The 17,856-nt window shown below is 32.5% G+C and overlaps 1 protein-coding gene across 5 annotated transcripts in view; it reads left to right on the top strand.

The window, feature by feature from the left end:
• Ahi1 (Abelson helper integration site 1) overlaps positions 1-17,856 on the top strand; it is a 129,425-nt gene that overhangs the window by 67,401 nt on the left and 44,168 nt on the right. For all 5 annotated transcript variants that reach the window (XM_042688530.1, XM_042688848.1, XM_042688622.1 and 2 more), the window contains one exon: positions 5,020-5,140. In XM_042688530.1, the coding sequence (XP_042544464.1) occupies positions 5,020-5,140 (121 nt within the window). The remainder of the gene's footprint in view (positions 1-5,019; positions 5,141-17,856) is intronic.

The following is a 17,856-nucleotide window of genomic DNA, read 5'->3' as shown; positions in this document are numbered from 1 at the left end:
CAGAGGGGTTACAGTTACATAAGTAAGGTAAGTAATAAGTTCATTTCTTGTCAAACTCAGTTGGTACTCAGGTATTGTATATATGTGTATAGGAATTAGGGAAGGGAAGGGCAACAACAGAATGATCAGACAAGGGGAAAACCAATGCAACAGCGATATTCTCAAGACAGTATTTTAGAAACAATCTGTATAACTGGGGCAGGGGTGGTGGGGGAGGAAAAATAAGAGAAACTGAGAGAAAGAGTAACAAGGTTGACAAGAAATATACTCATTACCTTACTTATGTAACTGAAAACCCTCTTTGCATCACCTTGACAATAAAAAAAAAAAAGAACAGGAAGAATTTCTAAGTAGGCCAAATGAAGAGCAATAATGAAAGTTAATAGTGAAAGCTGGGCACCAATGGCTTACAACTGTATACCTAGCTACTAAGAGGCTGAGATCTAAGGATTGCGGATCAAAGCTGGCCTGGGCAGGAAGCCAGAATTGGAGAATTTTTGTTTGCTCTCTATATTGTACTACTGTAGAAGTGGCTATGCCTTTAGCCTGTGGTAAAATAGTCAGTAGAATTTGGAAAGGTTTGAGAACATACCTTATTAGAACCAATACTAAGATAATAAATCTTACTAATACTTTTATCTTGGACACTAAAAGAAAAGAGATGTATAACTTTAAGAGGTATATTTTTTTATAGATTTGGAAGTGAAGAGTTCAGAAAGTTTTTCCTGTAAATTAGGTCAGTATATTAGAATAGAAAGGAGGGAAAGTCTTAGAAAAATCCAACATGTCAGAGGTCAGTTGTCTTACCTCAGAGGGAAGAAGCATAGTGCTAAATGACTTATTTAAATCAGACTAGAGCTTAATTTTGAACTCTACAGAGAAGAATCATATCAGTAATCTTTGAACTACCTTGGTAACTATCAAAGAATCAAAATATCTTGATTAAATATTACAAAATAAAACTTGGTAATGACTGCTTCAAATTTGAATTCTGGTTTTAGTGACTGTAGTAGTAATGAACTAGGTAGGTTAGGGGTAAAATTCCTTTTTTTTTTCTTCTCCAGTCTTTAAATTATTTTTTATTGTGAAAATACAGTACATAGGGGTTACAATTACATGGGCCAGGTAATGAGTACATTTCTTTTTTTTTTTTTTTGCCAGTCTTGGGGCTTCAACTCACTGTCTCTGAGCTTCTTTTGCTCAAGGTTAGTTCTCTACCACTTGAGCCACAGCACCACTTCTGGCTTTTTCTGCTTATGTGGTGCTGAGGAATCGAACCCAGGGCTTTATGCATGCAAGGCAAGCACTCTACCACTGAGCCACCTACCCAGCCCCATGAGTACATTTCTTATCAAGCATTGTTGCTTCCTTCTTTGTTTCCCCTTCCCATTCTTTAGGGGTAAAATTTCTAATATCTTACCAATTCCTTTAACAATCACTTTTCTGTCACAGCTTGTAAAGGAAATGTCTGAGGGCCTAGAGATATTTAAATTTCTCCTTAAGATACCATAGTCCTCTTATTTCATTGATTTTCACTAAGAAATCATAGCAACATAGCTACTTTTAGAATTTATATTCTGAGAATGTAAAAGACAAAGATATTTGACTGTATACTTTGACTCTCACTTTAGCTCCAACTTTCTATGTAGCTTGCTCTTTAATACTGGAATTGTAATTTCTACACCAGATATATGATTAGCAACAAAGCATTTGTTGTGTTACGTTTACTTCCAGAACTGTCTTCAAATTAAAATGTTATCTATTTTATTGTTTAGATTTTTTGAAAAATTGACACCTCTTTAGGGAAAGATATGCATTTGTGAACTTTTAGAAATATGTTAGTATCAGCATCTTTTCAGTTATAATTTAAAACCAGTTTGAGGAGTCTTCAAAGCTTAAACATTTATAAACAGTTTTTCAGTTGGTGAAAGCATATAACCTAAAGTCAGCTAAAATGTTTAGACCTGTAAGTATAGGTGGAAATGAGTGTTGTATCTCTCTCACAAATTTTTAATCTTTTATATATATATATATATGCATATGTATATATATAAAACATTCAAATGACATATATGTGTCATTTTAATTTAATTTTAAGGCAGTGAGATTTTCTTTACATAAAAATTAACCCACTTCTACAGAATTAGTGTTTACATATTTTTGCATGAAGCTGCCTGTAACCCAAAAGAGTAGGCAAATGGTTTTGTGATTAACTTGGCAGAGGTTGTTTGTAATTTTTTTCTTTTTCCCTTTTCTGAGTCTCATTTATGCTTTTTGTCTTTAATATTCTCCAGTATAGAGGTATTAAACTGTCTTTGGCAGACTGTGGTTTTTGCATGAAGCAAGCAGAAATAATGTGTTGTGAAAAGAGGGTAGGTTGGAATAGGGTAGACTATCTTAGCCAACCTTTCTGTTGTTGTAAAGTTGTTAAGCAATTCTTGTCCACAGCATATATTTCAAAAATAGATATTGCTTCACCCTATTTAATGGTTATTATTATTTTTTTTACCCTAAGTGATAAATATCTTTAGGCTAGTTTTGAAAATGCTTTGTGTTCTAATTTTAAATCATTAATAAAAGTAATAATCATAAAACTTGAAAATAAAAATATCTGCCTTTTTATGTCTTTATTCATCATTTTATGGACATTTAAATGGTCCAAAAGAAAAGAATAGAATTACAAAATGATTAGGAAGAACATGTAATTATTTCATTTTGAAATAGCATTTTTTAAAAGAGTGACAGGTCTTTCCATTTGAACAAAGACATTAAGTATTCTGTTCTAGCTTTGCTGGCATTATTTGTTTCAGCACACAAGATAGATGACAAAAGGCCATCCTGATTTTGTTAAACTATTCCGTCTCTTCCGAAATAACTAAATGTGAATAAAATCATAATCTTATATTGAGATACATGAATTCATATCCCCAGCATTTACCTGTGTTTTTTCACCAGATTTTAAATGTATTGCTTAACATGTAGGGGAAAAACTTTGAAGAATACTTCAGAAGTAAAAATAATGAATGGCTAAAAAGAAGTGAATTAAATAAGTGACAAATATATCCTTTTATAGACAGTACTTCCATTTAAAGCATAGAACTCTGGAAGATTTACTGTACTATCATGCTAAATTAAATATACCTTCCAATATGCCTTCCAAATGGCATCACTAATACACTAATAATAGATACAGTACTTTATAGTTTATCTTTTCCTATATTATATGTGTGTATATATATATATATATATATATATATATATAATAGTACTTGGGATCAAACCAAGAGCTTTGTGCCTAGAAGATAAGCACTCTACCACTAAGCCATATCCCTGTCTTATTTCATATATTTCTTATTTGATAATGTATCTAGTATTTAGTGGTTAACCTGTAAATCACGCTTTATAATACCGCTCAACTGTTCTGGTATATTCCCATTAAAGCATAGATGCTATTTTTAATCATCTCCATTTAAAGATGAATAAAAAGACACTGAGTTTATTGTTAGTTTAGGTAATATAATTATTCAACATTAAATTTTGTCAGTGTATAATAATGGATCTGAGAATTTGTAAAGCTGTATAATATTTTAGCATTGATGTAGTATACACTTTCTAACTACTTTAAAGAATATTTTAGGGCTGGGATGTAGCTCAGTGGCAAAGCGCTTGCCTAGCAAGTGCAAGGTCCTTGGTTCGATCCCCAGTACCAAAAAAAGAAAAGACAAAAAAAAAAAAGAAGAATATTTTAGATCTGGGGATATAATTCAGTAGTGGAAAACTTTATCTAGGATGGCAAAGCCAGTGTTTGATTCTAGCACTGCAATAAAAATTGTTTTATGAACTTACATCATAATAAATTAGATAGTTTAGAACTGTATTATTATGTAGTCTTCATTTACTCTTCACCAAATCTGTTAAAGCTCTTTGTTCCAAAGGAAAAATTAATCTAGGATATACTGTTTACTATCACTGTTTGAAGGAAAAGAAGCATTTACCAAAATGTAAAAAGTGAGTCAGATAAAGGGCATCTAACTACTCCCTTATACGGTACTCCCTTTTTCAGACAGCACACCAAAGGGGAATTTTTTTAAATACTATTGCAGTGGAAGTCCTCTGTGTGGTTTTGGTTATTTAAACCAAAAGTAAAGAAAAGGAATTTTCTTATGGATATACTGTAAATTATCTTTTCATTTTGTGAATTTGTTGATTATGTATTTGTGGCAAATTTTAAAATCTGGCTATTTAAAAAATTCTTGCGTTATATTGTGATTCTTGGAAGTAACTAAAGGAATAAATAATTATCCAATAATAAACAAAAGCTAGATTTTCCCCAAAATTCTAATTTACAAAGATAAATTTATTAATGAAGTTCTCAAACATTTTTAGTGGGTTATTGTAGGAAGATAGCTAATATTTTAATTATAGTTAAAAGGTGTTATGCATTCCATCAGACATTCACAGCAGGTTTCATGCATTATAAAACATTACATTTACTTAAAAAAATTTAATTGTCACTTATATAGTCATACTGTTTTTAAACAGAATAAAAAGTAGTTTTTGATGCAGTGGGAAGTATTTCACATGACAGGTCAGGTACCAGCTGTGCCACCATGCTTCATATAAACAGAGGAGTGCCATTTCTGAAAAGAGGGTTCCTGCCATTTTACTAAAATGCTAGAGAAATGTGGATACAACATTTTAGCTTTTCCTTAATTAAACTGTTTGTTAAGACTGCTGTGTTTTAAATGACTAAATAATACCAATTCTGTGACAAGGAAACTGTAAGAAGTCTAATGTGCTTTTGAATAGTTATACCTTTATCTCTACTTCATTCTTTTCTTATAAAAAAATTATTCTGTCTAGTCAACTTTAAAAACTAATTGTGTAAATCATTACTACTCCTTTTGATCTACCATGTGTCCTGATTTGAGCAGTAAGCAAATATTTCTCATCCAGTTTTTTTGCATCAGTAACTCAGGAAATTACACTGTAGTTTCTAATTTGCCTTTTCTATTGCAGGTCAACAAAAATCTCTCCTTAACTTCACCACCACCCACCTCATCACAACAGCCTAAATTAAAACAGCCAAACATGCTGACCCCTGAGGAGATCCTGCATCAGTTTGGTTTCGCTCAGACTGGTGAGCCCTTTTCTTTGATTATTATTTTTGTGTCCAAATGCTAGTTTTTATGAATATACATTTCTCTTCAGAAATAAAATGTCTAACATTCTAATGGTCAGGTTTTACACTTAAATTCTATTTTATCGTCTCATTTTTGTGATCTCATAGCAGTTATTTCTAAAGTAAATTTAGATTTGGTAAATTAATAGTAAGTATTTTGTATATGTGCTCTATAAAACAGATAATTCAGAAGTTGGAAGACCTGTAACATTTAAATATATTGAATGTAACTCAGTTACCCAGTTGGATAAAGGAATGTTTGTTTTTATATTTAAAGATGGCTCTTTCTGTTCATTAGCTATCACATACTTGGAATTATTTTACTTGTTACTGAATGCATTAAGAAAAGTGAGACAGTTGGAAATTACAAAATTTTTGGTGCTGTTGTTTGAACTTGGGGCCTTGAACTTGCTAGGCAGATGCTTTAACATTTCAACCATACCATCAAGTCTCAAGATAACAACTTTTTAAAGTATTTTTTTATTGTAAAGATACTGTACAGAGGGATTACAGTTACATGAGTAAGGCAATGGGTACATTTCCTATCAAGCATTGTTACCCCCTCCTTTGTTTTTCTCCTACTATCCCTTTCCTCCCCACCTCCCCGCCACCGCCCTCCTCCCACCCCAAAAGTCGTAAAGTTCATTTTCAACATAGTGTCTGTATTTGAGTCCGGTGTTCTGCACCTTGTATATACATTTTTCTGATTTGGGGAGGGGAATGGAAATAACAATATGCTGAAACAAGGATACAGGTTGACCCATTGTAAACAATAACTTTTTGTTGTTGTTGTTTGGTGGCCCTGGGGCCTGAACTCTGGGCCAGGGTGCTGTCCTTCAGCTCTTCAGCTTAAGGCTAGCACTCTACTACTTGAGCCACAGCACCACTTCTGGCAATTTTTTTTTTTTTTTTTTTTGCTTATATGGTACTGAGGAAATCGAACCCAGCGCTTCATGCATGTAAGGCAAGAAGTTTACCACTGAGCCAACTTCCCAGCCACAACTTTTTAATATAACAAATTATAAGCAATTTGAGCTTGAAAATATATATACTTAGGAATTTAAGGCAATACTATTTTTCAACTTTTGAAAGTATTGAGAATTTACATATGCAAGTTTTTTTAATCTTTCTGCATAAAGTGTATATTATATTTGGAATCAGAAATCATTATATTTGCAAGCCTTAGACTTTTCATTTCAAAACTGGAAAGAATATATATATTGTTAAAGTTCAAATGACAAGATATATCATTAAAATACTTTGTAAGCATTAGGTGACACTGACATGTACAGTGTAAACATGAAAATGTGAAGCTAGGTGTGAAAATAGTTTGGATTTTAATTTGTAATTACTATTATAATTAACTTTTCTTAAACCTTAAAAATGTTAATTTCTCATGTCCTAGATATCTGCCAGAAGTTAGCACAAGTTGTGCTGATCATCATTATTTTTAAAATGGAGTTTGTACCATGTACTATCCCTTTATGTTTTTCCCCTTTGCATGCTAAAGAGGTATCTGGTTTGCCTTTAAACCTTGTTCTTTTAATGACTAGAATGGAGAGAGCCCCTCTCCACCACCCAATTCTGATTTCAGAATTTTTCTGGGAAAAAACTTTTCATTCCATCCATGTTTCTGGAGTAAAGGCTTAGAAATTAATTGTTTTGTTTAAATTTTATTTCAAGTATCATGTGTCTGTTAGCCAACAAGTAGTATATAATAAATGTCAAATGCTTTCACTTTTTTGTGAAGAGAAAGAAAAAAGGACAGAGAAAAGCCTTTGAAATAAGAATTTATCATCAGCTGGCTGGGAAGGTGGCCTAGTGGTAGAAGGCTTGCGTTGCATGCATGAGGCCCTGAGTTTGATTCCTCAGCACCACATAAACAGAAAAAGCCGGAAGCGGTGCTGTGGCTCAAGTAGTAGAGCACTAGCGTTGAGCTGAAGAGCTGAGGGACAGCGCCCAGGCCCAGCATTCAGGCTCCATGACCAGCAAAAAAAAAAGAAAGAAAAAGAAAAAGAAAAAAAAGAATTCATCATCACCAAAACAGATAAAGAATAAGGATGAAAATAGGACAGCTGAATATGATAACACAAGCCTTACAAACCCTACAAGTGGCTCCATTCTTCTTCAGCTCCCGAAGCCATACAGGCCCCTATTCACATCCAGTCCCATTATGCTATATGATAATGTAACGTGGCTTTACATGATTCAGTTTTGTTTACTTAATATGCCTGATTCCATTTAAGTCATAGGCTTTCTAGAAAGTTGATTGAAACATAAATATATAGGAAAATTATAAAAGTGGGATGTGTAGTCACTTACAAAATGGCCACATTAATCCATTTTATTCATTAAAATGTTACTCTTTAGGGAAAAAAATTCTGCACTGGGAATTGTTTTTAGATTTCACTCCATTTTTGAATCATTGCACAATCTTGGGCAATTTCTCTAGGGTTGAATTTTTTTGTCATGTTTACAGGCAAATGAGGAATTTGTTGTCTCTGTCTTCAGAATTCTAAGATTTTGTTCTTTGTATGTATCCGTCAGTACTGGGGCTTGAACTCAGTGCCTCATGTTCTCACGGCTAGCACTCTGCTACTTGAATCCTATCTCCTGTTCTAGTTGTTAGTTAATTGGAGATAAGTCTCTTGGATTTATCTTCCTGTGCTGTCTTTCAACCATGATCCTCAAATCTTTGTCTCTTGAGTAATTAAGAGTTATAGTGTGAGCCACTGGCACCCAGTCCAAAGTCTAAATTTTTAGCATTGTTCAAATAATTCATGATTGTACAAATCTGTTAGATTTGTATAATAAAGGCCTGAAAAATAATGTAAATAGAGTGATAATGTTCAGGTTTTTGATGTTTGCCTTTGTAAAGTATAGGGAAATCTGTTCACAAATCTACTAGGTATGAGCCCACAGCCACTGGAAGGGGCAGGGTTTCCTTAAGCACCACAGTTAAGTGATCTTACTTACATTCTGGAAGGCGCAGTGCTAAGTGGTCTTATATTCTGCCAAAACTTTTACTAATATTATTTGTTCAAGGTAAAGTCTTGGTAATGAAGACTGCTAAAAAAGTAAATCTTTTTACTTTGGTTTGTATGTCTCCCAAATTCTAGAATACTGCCTCATTTTTTCTAAGATTATTTTAATTGATTACTTTGGTATAGGTCATCTCAAAGATACGAAATAAATGTTACAGTCTCTGTCTTCAGGACTTCATGTTCATAGTGTGAAAGAAATGAATATGTAGATAAGCCAGTGTGATGAATTTTAAAATTACAGCATAAAAAATGTGTCACAGAAGTGGGATAGATAGTTAAGACGTTTCTGAAACTCCATGTCTAGCTGGGACTCTTCAGATCTTGCCTCCCAAACTTCTCCTTCTTAATATTAGTATTCTACATCAAGATTTGCTCAGTAGTTTACTAAAAATTGTGAGCTATTTTGCTTTAATTTTTTATTGTTTTAAGTAATTGTACAAAGGGATTTCAATTCAGCTCATCAGTTAATGAGTACAATACATCTTGATTAATGTCATCTCTTCCATCATTCTTCCCCCACCTGTCCCAACCCCACATATTACCTCAAGTTACCTGGTATCATTTTTGTATATATACATTAAACATTATGATTATATTTATCTCCCTGCCCCTTGACTCCATCCTGTCTAACAAAACATGTTTCAGCTTCCAGGTATTCTTTTAATAAACTGTAAGTTAGTTGTTCAAAGGAATTACACCATTGGAATCCTCCCCTGTTTGTACCATTCTTTAGTCAGTTTGTTTATATATGTGTATAGCCTTGTATAGGTTTTCATATATGTTTATAAATTAGATCTAACTTACACATATGAGAGAAAACATGCACCCTTTCTCTCTTTGATTCTGACTTACTTCACTCAATATAATCTTTTCCAGGTCTATCCATTTCTCTCCAGAGACATAATATTATTTTTCCTGATGGATGAGTAAAATGCCATTGTTGATGCATATATGTGTGTATATATGTATATTTATATGTGTATGTAAGTACATATACATATATGTGTATACATATATATGTATATACATACAGATGTACATATATAATATAAATATGTGTATATCACATTTTCTTGATCTATTCATCCATTATAAGGCATCTGGGCTGTTTTTACAACTTGGCTATTCTGACCTTTAGTGCAGCAGTGAACATGGATGTGTGCCTTATCCCTCTCTCCCACTGTTGTATTCTACATTCAGAGTTCAGCCTAATCTTTCTCATTTCAATGATATCTGAACCTAGTAATCACTAGGTGATTGCTGAATAGTCTTTGATTAATGTCATATTTGTTAGCTTATATTTGAAAGATAGTGCATTTTATTTTATATATTAAGTGAATTTTTTCACAGCAGTGCTTTAAGTTAGATTTTATTCAGATTGAGTGGATAAGTGAAATAACGTAAAATGACTCATTTGGTTCATCTTACATTCATGTAATCTTCATATCATCTTTTTAATTATAAACTTAGAGGTTGTAGTACATTTAAGCTAGTAACATGATAGTTCTTGTATTTCAACGAAAAAATACATTTTGGCAAAAATTAGGAAAGTGACTCACTAAACACAGCTGATGTTAAAAGGGAGTTTCCATTTTAAGAAAAGTAAAATGAACTTCAAAGAACTTTCTTAGCTTATCAGGGTTGGCAGAGCTTTCTGTTATTATTTCTTAGTGTACTCTAAACTATTAACTGAAAAGGAGTGTTCTATTTAACCTTGATTTCAAACTTTCCAAAAATCCCAATATTTTAATTCACTGGTGAGATTGGTGAAAGGAACAAATTAATTGTTGGATAGTATGCAGGATTAACCCATTTTCTATGACAGACAGTCCTTAAATGTGCTTACTAATATTAAAATAAGAGTAAAAATATTTTATTGTCAAAATTTTGAAAAACAAGACTTTATTTTCCATGTATGTTATGGTAGAAAAAGTATTGGACTTGAAGTCAGAACATCTGGACTTGTTTCCTAATTCTGTCCCCGTAACTATTTTCTTATGTAATTAGCTTCTCGCCAGATAAATATCTCTATATTTTCTATTATAGAATTGTTAAGATTATAAAATATTTTGAAACCCATAAAATATTATGAGAATAAATAAGATAAAGTTACAGGAGGTTCTTGTTTTTTCTCTCTCCCTCTCTCATTTTGAAATCATGTAATCTTCATTGAGGCCAAAGAAATGAGAATTTTTTTTAATTTTTATTTTTTTATTGTGAAAATACTGTACAGAGGGGTTACAATTACATGGGCAAGATAATGAGTACATTTCTTATCAAGCATTGTAGCCTCCTCCTTTGTTTCCCCTTCCCATCACTTCTCATCCTCCCCCCGCCCCCCCCCAATCCTTCCCGCTACCCCCCCTTCCCCCTGCACCAAAGTTGTAAAGTTCAGGAATGAGAATCTTATTTTAAGACATAATTTAATAAAGCACTTTAAGTGAAGATAGGAAAAAGAATGTATCCAAAGGAAAATAAGGTTATAGTTATATATAAAATATAGCTATATTAAAACTAAACCAGAAGACATTTAGATAAAATAATTTTAAGATAAAAGTTTTCAAACAAATATTCAAACTTGAATAATTCATTGGAAATACCTAACTTTTGAAGCTTTAGCATTCCACATGTACCCATCTTAGGAATGTGATAGGCAACCTTAAGATAATTAAAATCAAAATAACAGGTCAAAATCAGAGAGTATAGGTTAAGTTGGGGTCAGTTCTTCTTCACTAATAGTATGTTACATTTGTTCATTAATAGAAGCAACTATATATAACAGAATAAACTTCAGATTAGGAATTAACACCAAATTTCTAATCTTGCCTTCATCACTCATTAAGTCACTCTTCAACTCACAGAAGGCCAAATAGTATATTGGTACTATTTGTTGAGATGAACATTCTACAGGGCTGCGTTTTGGCTCAGTTAGAGTGTGTTTCTAGCATGTGTTGAGCCCCTGGGTTTGTTCACCATACTTAGGGGAAAATATTCCAGACCATGCCTTCAAGGAATCAATAAATTTTTAGTAGACAAATAGACACTGCAATTCAGTCTAGGAAGCCTGAGACTTAGGGGACTGGAGGAACAAAAAGAACTTAAAGATTTAAGATTTTTGAATTGCTAGTCCCCATTAAAAAGAGAAGGTAAGCCAGACACTGATTGCTCACACCTTTAATCCTAACTGCTCTGGAGACTGAGATCTGAGGATCATGGTTTGAAGGCCACCACAGGAAGGAAAGTCCATGAGACCCTTATCTCCAAATAACTACCCAAAAGCTAAAAGTGGAGATGTGATAGGGTGCTAGCCTTGTTCACAAAAGCTAAGTAACAGCACCCTGGCTCATGAGTTCAAGCCCTAGGACCAGCACAAACATCTTTAACTTCTGTAACATAAACTCAGTAATAGTAGTTTAATTTTTTTTTAAGTGATAAAAATGAAGACAGGATGCAAATAGGTAGGTCATATAGCAAGTCCAACCTACTTAATCATCTGAATTTTTCTACTACTTAGTCTCCTGAAGACCAAGAATTATTTCCAAAGCTAATGTTGATATTCAGTACTTTTTCTCTAATCACCAGTCAACACAAAAGTTCTAGGTATTGGGCTGATTTTTTTTTTTTTTTTTGGTCGGTCGTGGGGCTTGAACTCTGGGCCTGGGCTCAGTTCCTGGGTTCTTCTGCTCAAGGCAAGCTCTCTACCACTTGAGACACAGTGCCAATTCTGGTTTTCTAGTGGTTTATTGGAGATTAGAGACACACGAACTTTCCTGCCTGGATTGGCTTTGAACCGTGATCCTCAGATTTCAGTCTCCTGAATAGCTAGGATTACAGGTGTGAGCCACTGGAGCCCAGCTTGGACTGATTTTATATTTGGATTTTTTTCTGGTCACTGAGAAGATCTTAATAGCTTTGATTTTTTTCCCCCTTAATACATGACCATTCCTCTTCTAAAAGATTTGGACTCCACTTGTTAGCTTCTTTTGTTATAATATTTGGGATTCTAAAATTCATGTTGGTTCTATACATTTAAGGTAAAAGGTACTATTTTAATATTCGTTATTTATAAGAGATTATCTAGTGGTCTGGGTTAATATACTAGTTAAATACTAAATTTTATCCCCCTTACTTACAATAAAAGCCCCTATATTTTTTAATGTTATTTGAATTAGTTGAGAGTTTCTACACATGACAGTAATTCAAAATATATTCTATATATTTATAATTTGCTAGTTTTCAAATAATTTTTATTAACTATAGCAAATAGTAATATTCTCAATGAAATGTTCTTCATGTACAAGGATATACCTTCAGTATTAATATCCCCATTACATAACACATTTCTCCTAGTGTCTTCCAAGAGAAGAGTGTGAATATAAACATTTCTCCTAATTTGAATCAGCAAATTCATGAAATTAAATCTTCCCACTATTTTTCCTAGCCATTCATTTTTTTTTTGGGGGGGGGGGGAGGGTCTGGTCGTGGGGCCTGAACTCTGGGCCTGGGCGCTATCCCTCAGCTCTTCAGCTCAAGGCTAGAGTTCTACCATTTGAGCCACAGTGCCACTTCCAGCTTTTTTCTTTTTGCTTATGTGGTGCTGAGGAATCGAACCCAGGGCCTCATGCATGCAAGGCAAGCGCTCTACCACTGAGCCACTTTCCCAGCCCCTAGCCATTCATTTTGTAAGAAACACTTTTATACAATACACACACACACACACACACACACACACACACACACACACACACACACACACACACACACACACACACAGTGCATACATATCATTCCAACCTTACAGTTTTCTACATTTTTCTCTATCTGTTCAAAATACAAAACTTACCTTAAACATTTTTCTGTCAAACATGTTTCTTTGTATGTGAGTGTATTTCTTTTGTATAAAGGGCCTTCTCAATTTAGTTGACATAGTATATTGTATCATTAGCTCAGTAAAAAAAAAAAAAAGAAAGAAAAAGAAATCACAGAAAATAATCATAAATTGTAGAAAATTTTCAAATATTATCTTATGGGTTTTAACAAATATAAAAACTGCATAGTTTAATCTTAAAAATAACCAAAATATGACCTAACTAATTGGATTTACATTGTAATGATATTCTAATGTTCATATTTTATGAAGCTTTCTAATTGACATGTGAATAACTTCTTAATTTATCTTACTTTATGCTTTGAAGATTGTACAAGTTATTTTTCTATAGCCTCATTTTTGAAGAGCTATATACATGACTGAAATATAAAACCTAATCTCAGAGAAAAATATATTAAGTCTCAAGCATGTGTAGCAAGATATATAAACTGTGATTGCTTTTTGTAACATATGTGACAAAAATGTAATCATTACCCTGAGTGAGCAGCATGAGTTTCCTAAAAGAAGTTCCCATATTTCACTCTGCTGTCTCATTTCTGGGAATAGCATCGCCATTCTTTCAGGTGGAAACTTTGTTTTATGTCTATTTCAGTTCTCTGATTCTCTCAATTCACCAGTTACCCTTTTCTTTCTATGATCTCTCATATCTTATTTATTCCACTTTTTCTAATATAGATATTTTATACCTGTCATTACATATTTCTAATATTTCAGAGTTCTGCCCTCCAAATTGGTGTTTCCAATTTGGTTCAGTATTTTTCATTTGTGTATACTTTCTGTGCTTTTCTTTCATGCCAGTGATTTTTCCTTATCTCATTATCTTTCTTAAAGATAAAGGATTCTTCTATTTTGTTCATTTAAGCACAGTCTACAGTCTATTTTGTTCATCTAAGTACAGTGTCTGTTAAGAACACTGTATATGTAGCTAGGAAAATTAACTGGCAGCTTATATTTAGGACTAGCCAGTGGGAAGAATGGATCTATTTGTCAGGCTGTCAGGATAATTTCCTGAATGAGAGTATCAGGAACAGTTTATCTACTCTGTAAGCCTTCACTCTTCCCAAATGATTTGTTCAGTATTATCAATGCCATTGATTCTTTTTCGTGGTTAATGTTGGTCAGACTCCATTTTATTTGGTTCTTGGGATTGGCTCATAAGTGTTTTATCTTCATGTTGCTAATCCCAATGGTCAGTTCTTTATCCTTAGCTTACTTATCTATCAACAGCATTGATATATACTTGGTCACTTTTTTGATATATTTGATATCAGAGATACCACACTCTTGATTTTTTTTTCTTATCACATTAATCTCTATTTTCTTTTGCTGATTCTCTTTTCTTAGTCATCTTACTGGATTGTTCTAGTGCAGTTTGACTTTCTTTAGTTCCCTACATTTGCTTACATCCTTGGTGATCTAAAGACTTCAAAACAAATTTATATTCTAGTGGTTCTCAATTACTTACCTTTAGCCCAGCTCTCTTTTCTAAACTGTAGATGTGCACAACTCATTACAGTATTCTGTAGCCTCATGTGTCTATTGAGTTCATGATTTTAAACTAGTATGACTTAAGAATTAAAATTCCTTTTGTTCACATTTAAGTTTTTAACTATGGCCAGTTCAACACTCTCTTTAAAAATTTAAAAAAAAAAAAATTAAAAAACACCAAAAACGCAGTATTGACTGACCATTGTAGGAGGGCTAGAAGTTCCTTATTTTTTATTTAAATGTAAATCAATACTTTAATACCAGTGTATTTAGATTATGTAGATCCATATTCTGTTTCTTATGCTATGATTTTGAAAACGTTATTTCATGTTAGTGACTTGTCATTTGAAAATATAGAGTAGGAAAGTATTTACTGCAAATAAAAAATGCCAAAAATGGATTTGAGTAGAAGTTACAGAAGTTTATATCTTTATGATTATATTCAGAACTACTTTAATCATGGAACTTTTTATTTTAAAGTTATCTGACTTCCTAGCAGATTTTAAACAAAAAAAAATACAGTATGTTCTTAGAATTAAACATAGTAAATGTCTTACGTGAAAACCATATTCTCTGGTATATACATCTTCTTTCAGAATATAACTTTTATGAAGACTAATTAAACATTTTCATTACAAAAGTTTTTTTGGGGGGGTGTGAAAGTCCTGGGGCTTGACTGCAGGCACAGATGCTGTGCTTGAGCTCTTTTGCTCAGGGATAGTGCTCTACCACTATAATGGAAGTAGAACTGTGGCTCAGCCAAGCAGTAGGCAGAATATGAGGGAAAGTAGTGTTCTCAGAGCTCCTAGACGAGTGGGAAATTCAGGAAATAGTTGTGAACAAAGGTGGCTAATTAGTTTGGCAGGAGTATTAAAAACAAAAACTCTGTGGTGGTACAGAAAAAGGAATACATCTGATTAAACATATTACCTATATAGTTTTATGACTGTAGTTCGAATTCTGTTTTGTGTATACAGTATCAAACAATCTTATCTATTTAGGAACCTTCTAAATGAAGAGCCTCTGTTTTGTTGCTAAACAATAATAAGGCTAACATCTCACAGGTCATATGGTGACTTTAATTACTGTGCTATATTTTACGAATTTATCTCCTAAATTTAGTATTCTGAAAATAAGTAAACTTAAAAAGCTCCAACTTCGTGTGTGTGTGTGTGTGTGTGTGTGTGTGTGTGTTTAATTGGAGATAAGAGTCTTGTAGACTTTCCTTGTGTTTAACTGGAGATAAGAGTCTTGTGGACTTTCCTTCTTAGGCTGGCTTCAAACCATGATCCTTAGATCTCAACCTTCTGAGTAGCTAGGATTGCAGGCATGAGCACTGGCATGATCACACGCCCAAAGTGGTTTTTATTACATAATACTGAAGTAGCATTTTGTAGGTTTTGACAGCTTTATCAGAACATAATTTATACCATGGCAAAAGTAGTGTATGTTTTGCAATTTACTGCTCTGTCTCCTGAAAAAAGGAAACTGCAATCAATTTCCTCAAAGGTGAGGACTAAAGGAAGAATTACAGCTTTGTATGGCTGCAGAAGGCAAACTGAGAGAGTAGGTTACAAAATGCTAGCATATTAGTACTAGTTATAACTTTATTGTTTTTAAACTCTGAGAATAACACTACATTTAACACAGTTATTAACAACCATAAAAACACACTTTTGTAATCTAAAACTGAAAGTGGCTTTTTAAATTTTAAGGTAATTAGGCACAGAATATGATATTATAAAGTGTATTTGTAATAATGTAAACTTTAATGTATTATTACCTTTTTACCTTTTGTCTCTGGAACTGATTTTCTATAATAAACTTAATACATGCTTTGGAAGAAAATGAACATTCAATAACTTTAAAGCCATTCTTTACCTGTTATACAGTATATTATTTGGTATTATACTAAATGCGTCTATATATACAATACGTTAATCACACACTTCTAATAGTGAAAAATACATAAGTTTAGAGTTAAAGGTCAATTTTACTTTCTAGTAATTAATTATGCTTTTCCTTGGAATCATATATCATCAATATGATCACATATGTTACATTAGTTTCCATGTCAGCAATTCTGTGATTGTGCAAAAAGTGGTGAACTTTTAAAAATAAGGACCATTTTTTTATTGACCAGTTTTTCTTAGTGTGGGCAATGCCTAGAAGCAAGCAAGCAGTTAGTCGTGTTATCTTCACTAAGCAGAAGGAAAATGAAATATTTATGTTATAAAAGTAATTGTTTCCTTTGTAAATCCCTGTGTCTCAAAGTACCCCTTTAAAAACATAACAATAGTTTAATTTTAAGCATTTTTTATTTATGTCTACTGAAAGTCTGGAAATTTACAGGAAAAAGACCTGTCTAATGTCCTCATTTATTCTTAACTCATGTTATAAACTGATGAAACTACACTAATAATAGTCCTAAGGTTTCCCTTCCAGGAGTTTGGTACATACTTTTGCATTTTGTGGTTTAGTCAGTTTGGTCTGAATAGTGAAAAGTCTATGATATCATAGAATTTACTGGTAATGTTTTCTAGAAATGAATATCTACCACTTATTGAAAGAAGTTGACTAACAATGGAAATTGGGTTTAGGATACACACTTTCTGGTAATGATAGAGACCTCAAGATAATGTTGATTTGTATTTTCCAGAATTTTTAAATTCTTTTTTTCAAGAAGCTTTGTCCTTGAATGAAAAGTGAATAAAATATAAAGAATCATTTTGTGTTGCTTTTAGTCTAAGAACAAAGTTGAAAAGAAATATAGAAACTGTTATGTTAAATTACTCAGTGGAATGACTGGTCATTTTTCAAAAATAATGTGAAAGTTTTTATTTTAAATGCTTAATAAGTAAAAAGCAGAATATTGTTTTAATTCAAATCTTTTCAGGTCAACTTTTCTTTCTGAAAAATGTTCACCTTTAATTTCACAAAGAGTAAATGACTAATTTCCATCTTTGTTTTTTTTAACAGAAACAAAAAATATCCTATATTTTGGTAGAAATACTCTAATGAAATCATTATTTACTGAAAATAGTCTTACAGTTTTAAAAATTGATTTATTCAGTTTACCAGGCAGTATTTATGGGAAACTTACTCTAGGATCATACCTAAAAACTAATAATTATGTTTCATATTTATCATTAGCTCATATTTTTATTTCCCTAATTATGTCAAAAATATCCTAAGAAATTTTGTATACAGATTTTATTTAGAATTAAGTCCAGATTTATACTCTTCCACTGAGC

This window comes from Dipodomys spectabilis, unplaced genomic scaffold (assembly GCF_019054845.1).
Source record: "Dipodomys spectabilis isolate Male_0828 unplaced genomic scaffold, ASM1905484v1 ptg000001l, whole genome shotgun sequence".
Taxonomy (NCBI): Eukaryota; Metazoa; Chordata; class Mammalia; order Rodentia; family Heteromyidae; genus Dipodomys; species Dipodomys spectabilis.
Note: the sequence above shows the minus strand (reverse complement) of the source record. Positions and strands in the feature narration are given on the sequence as shown.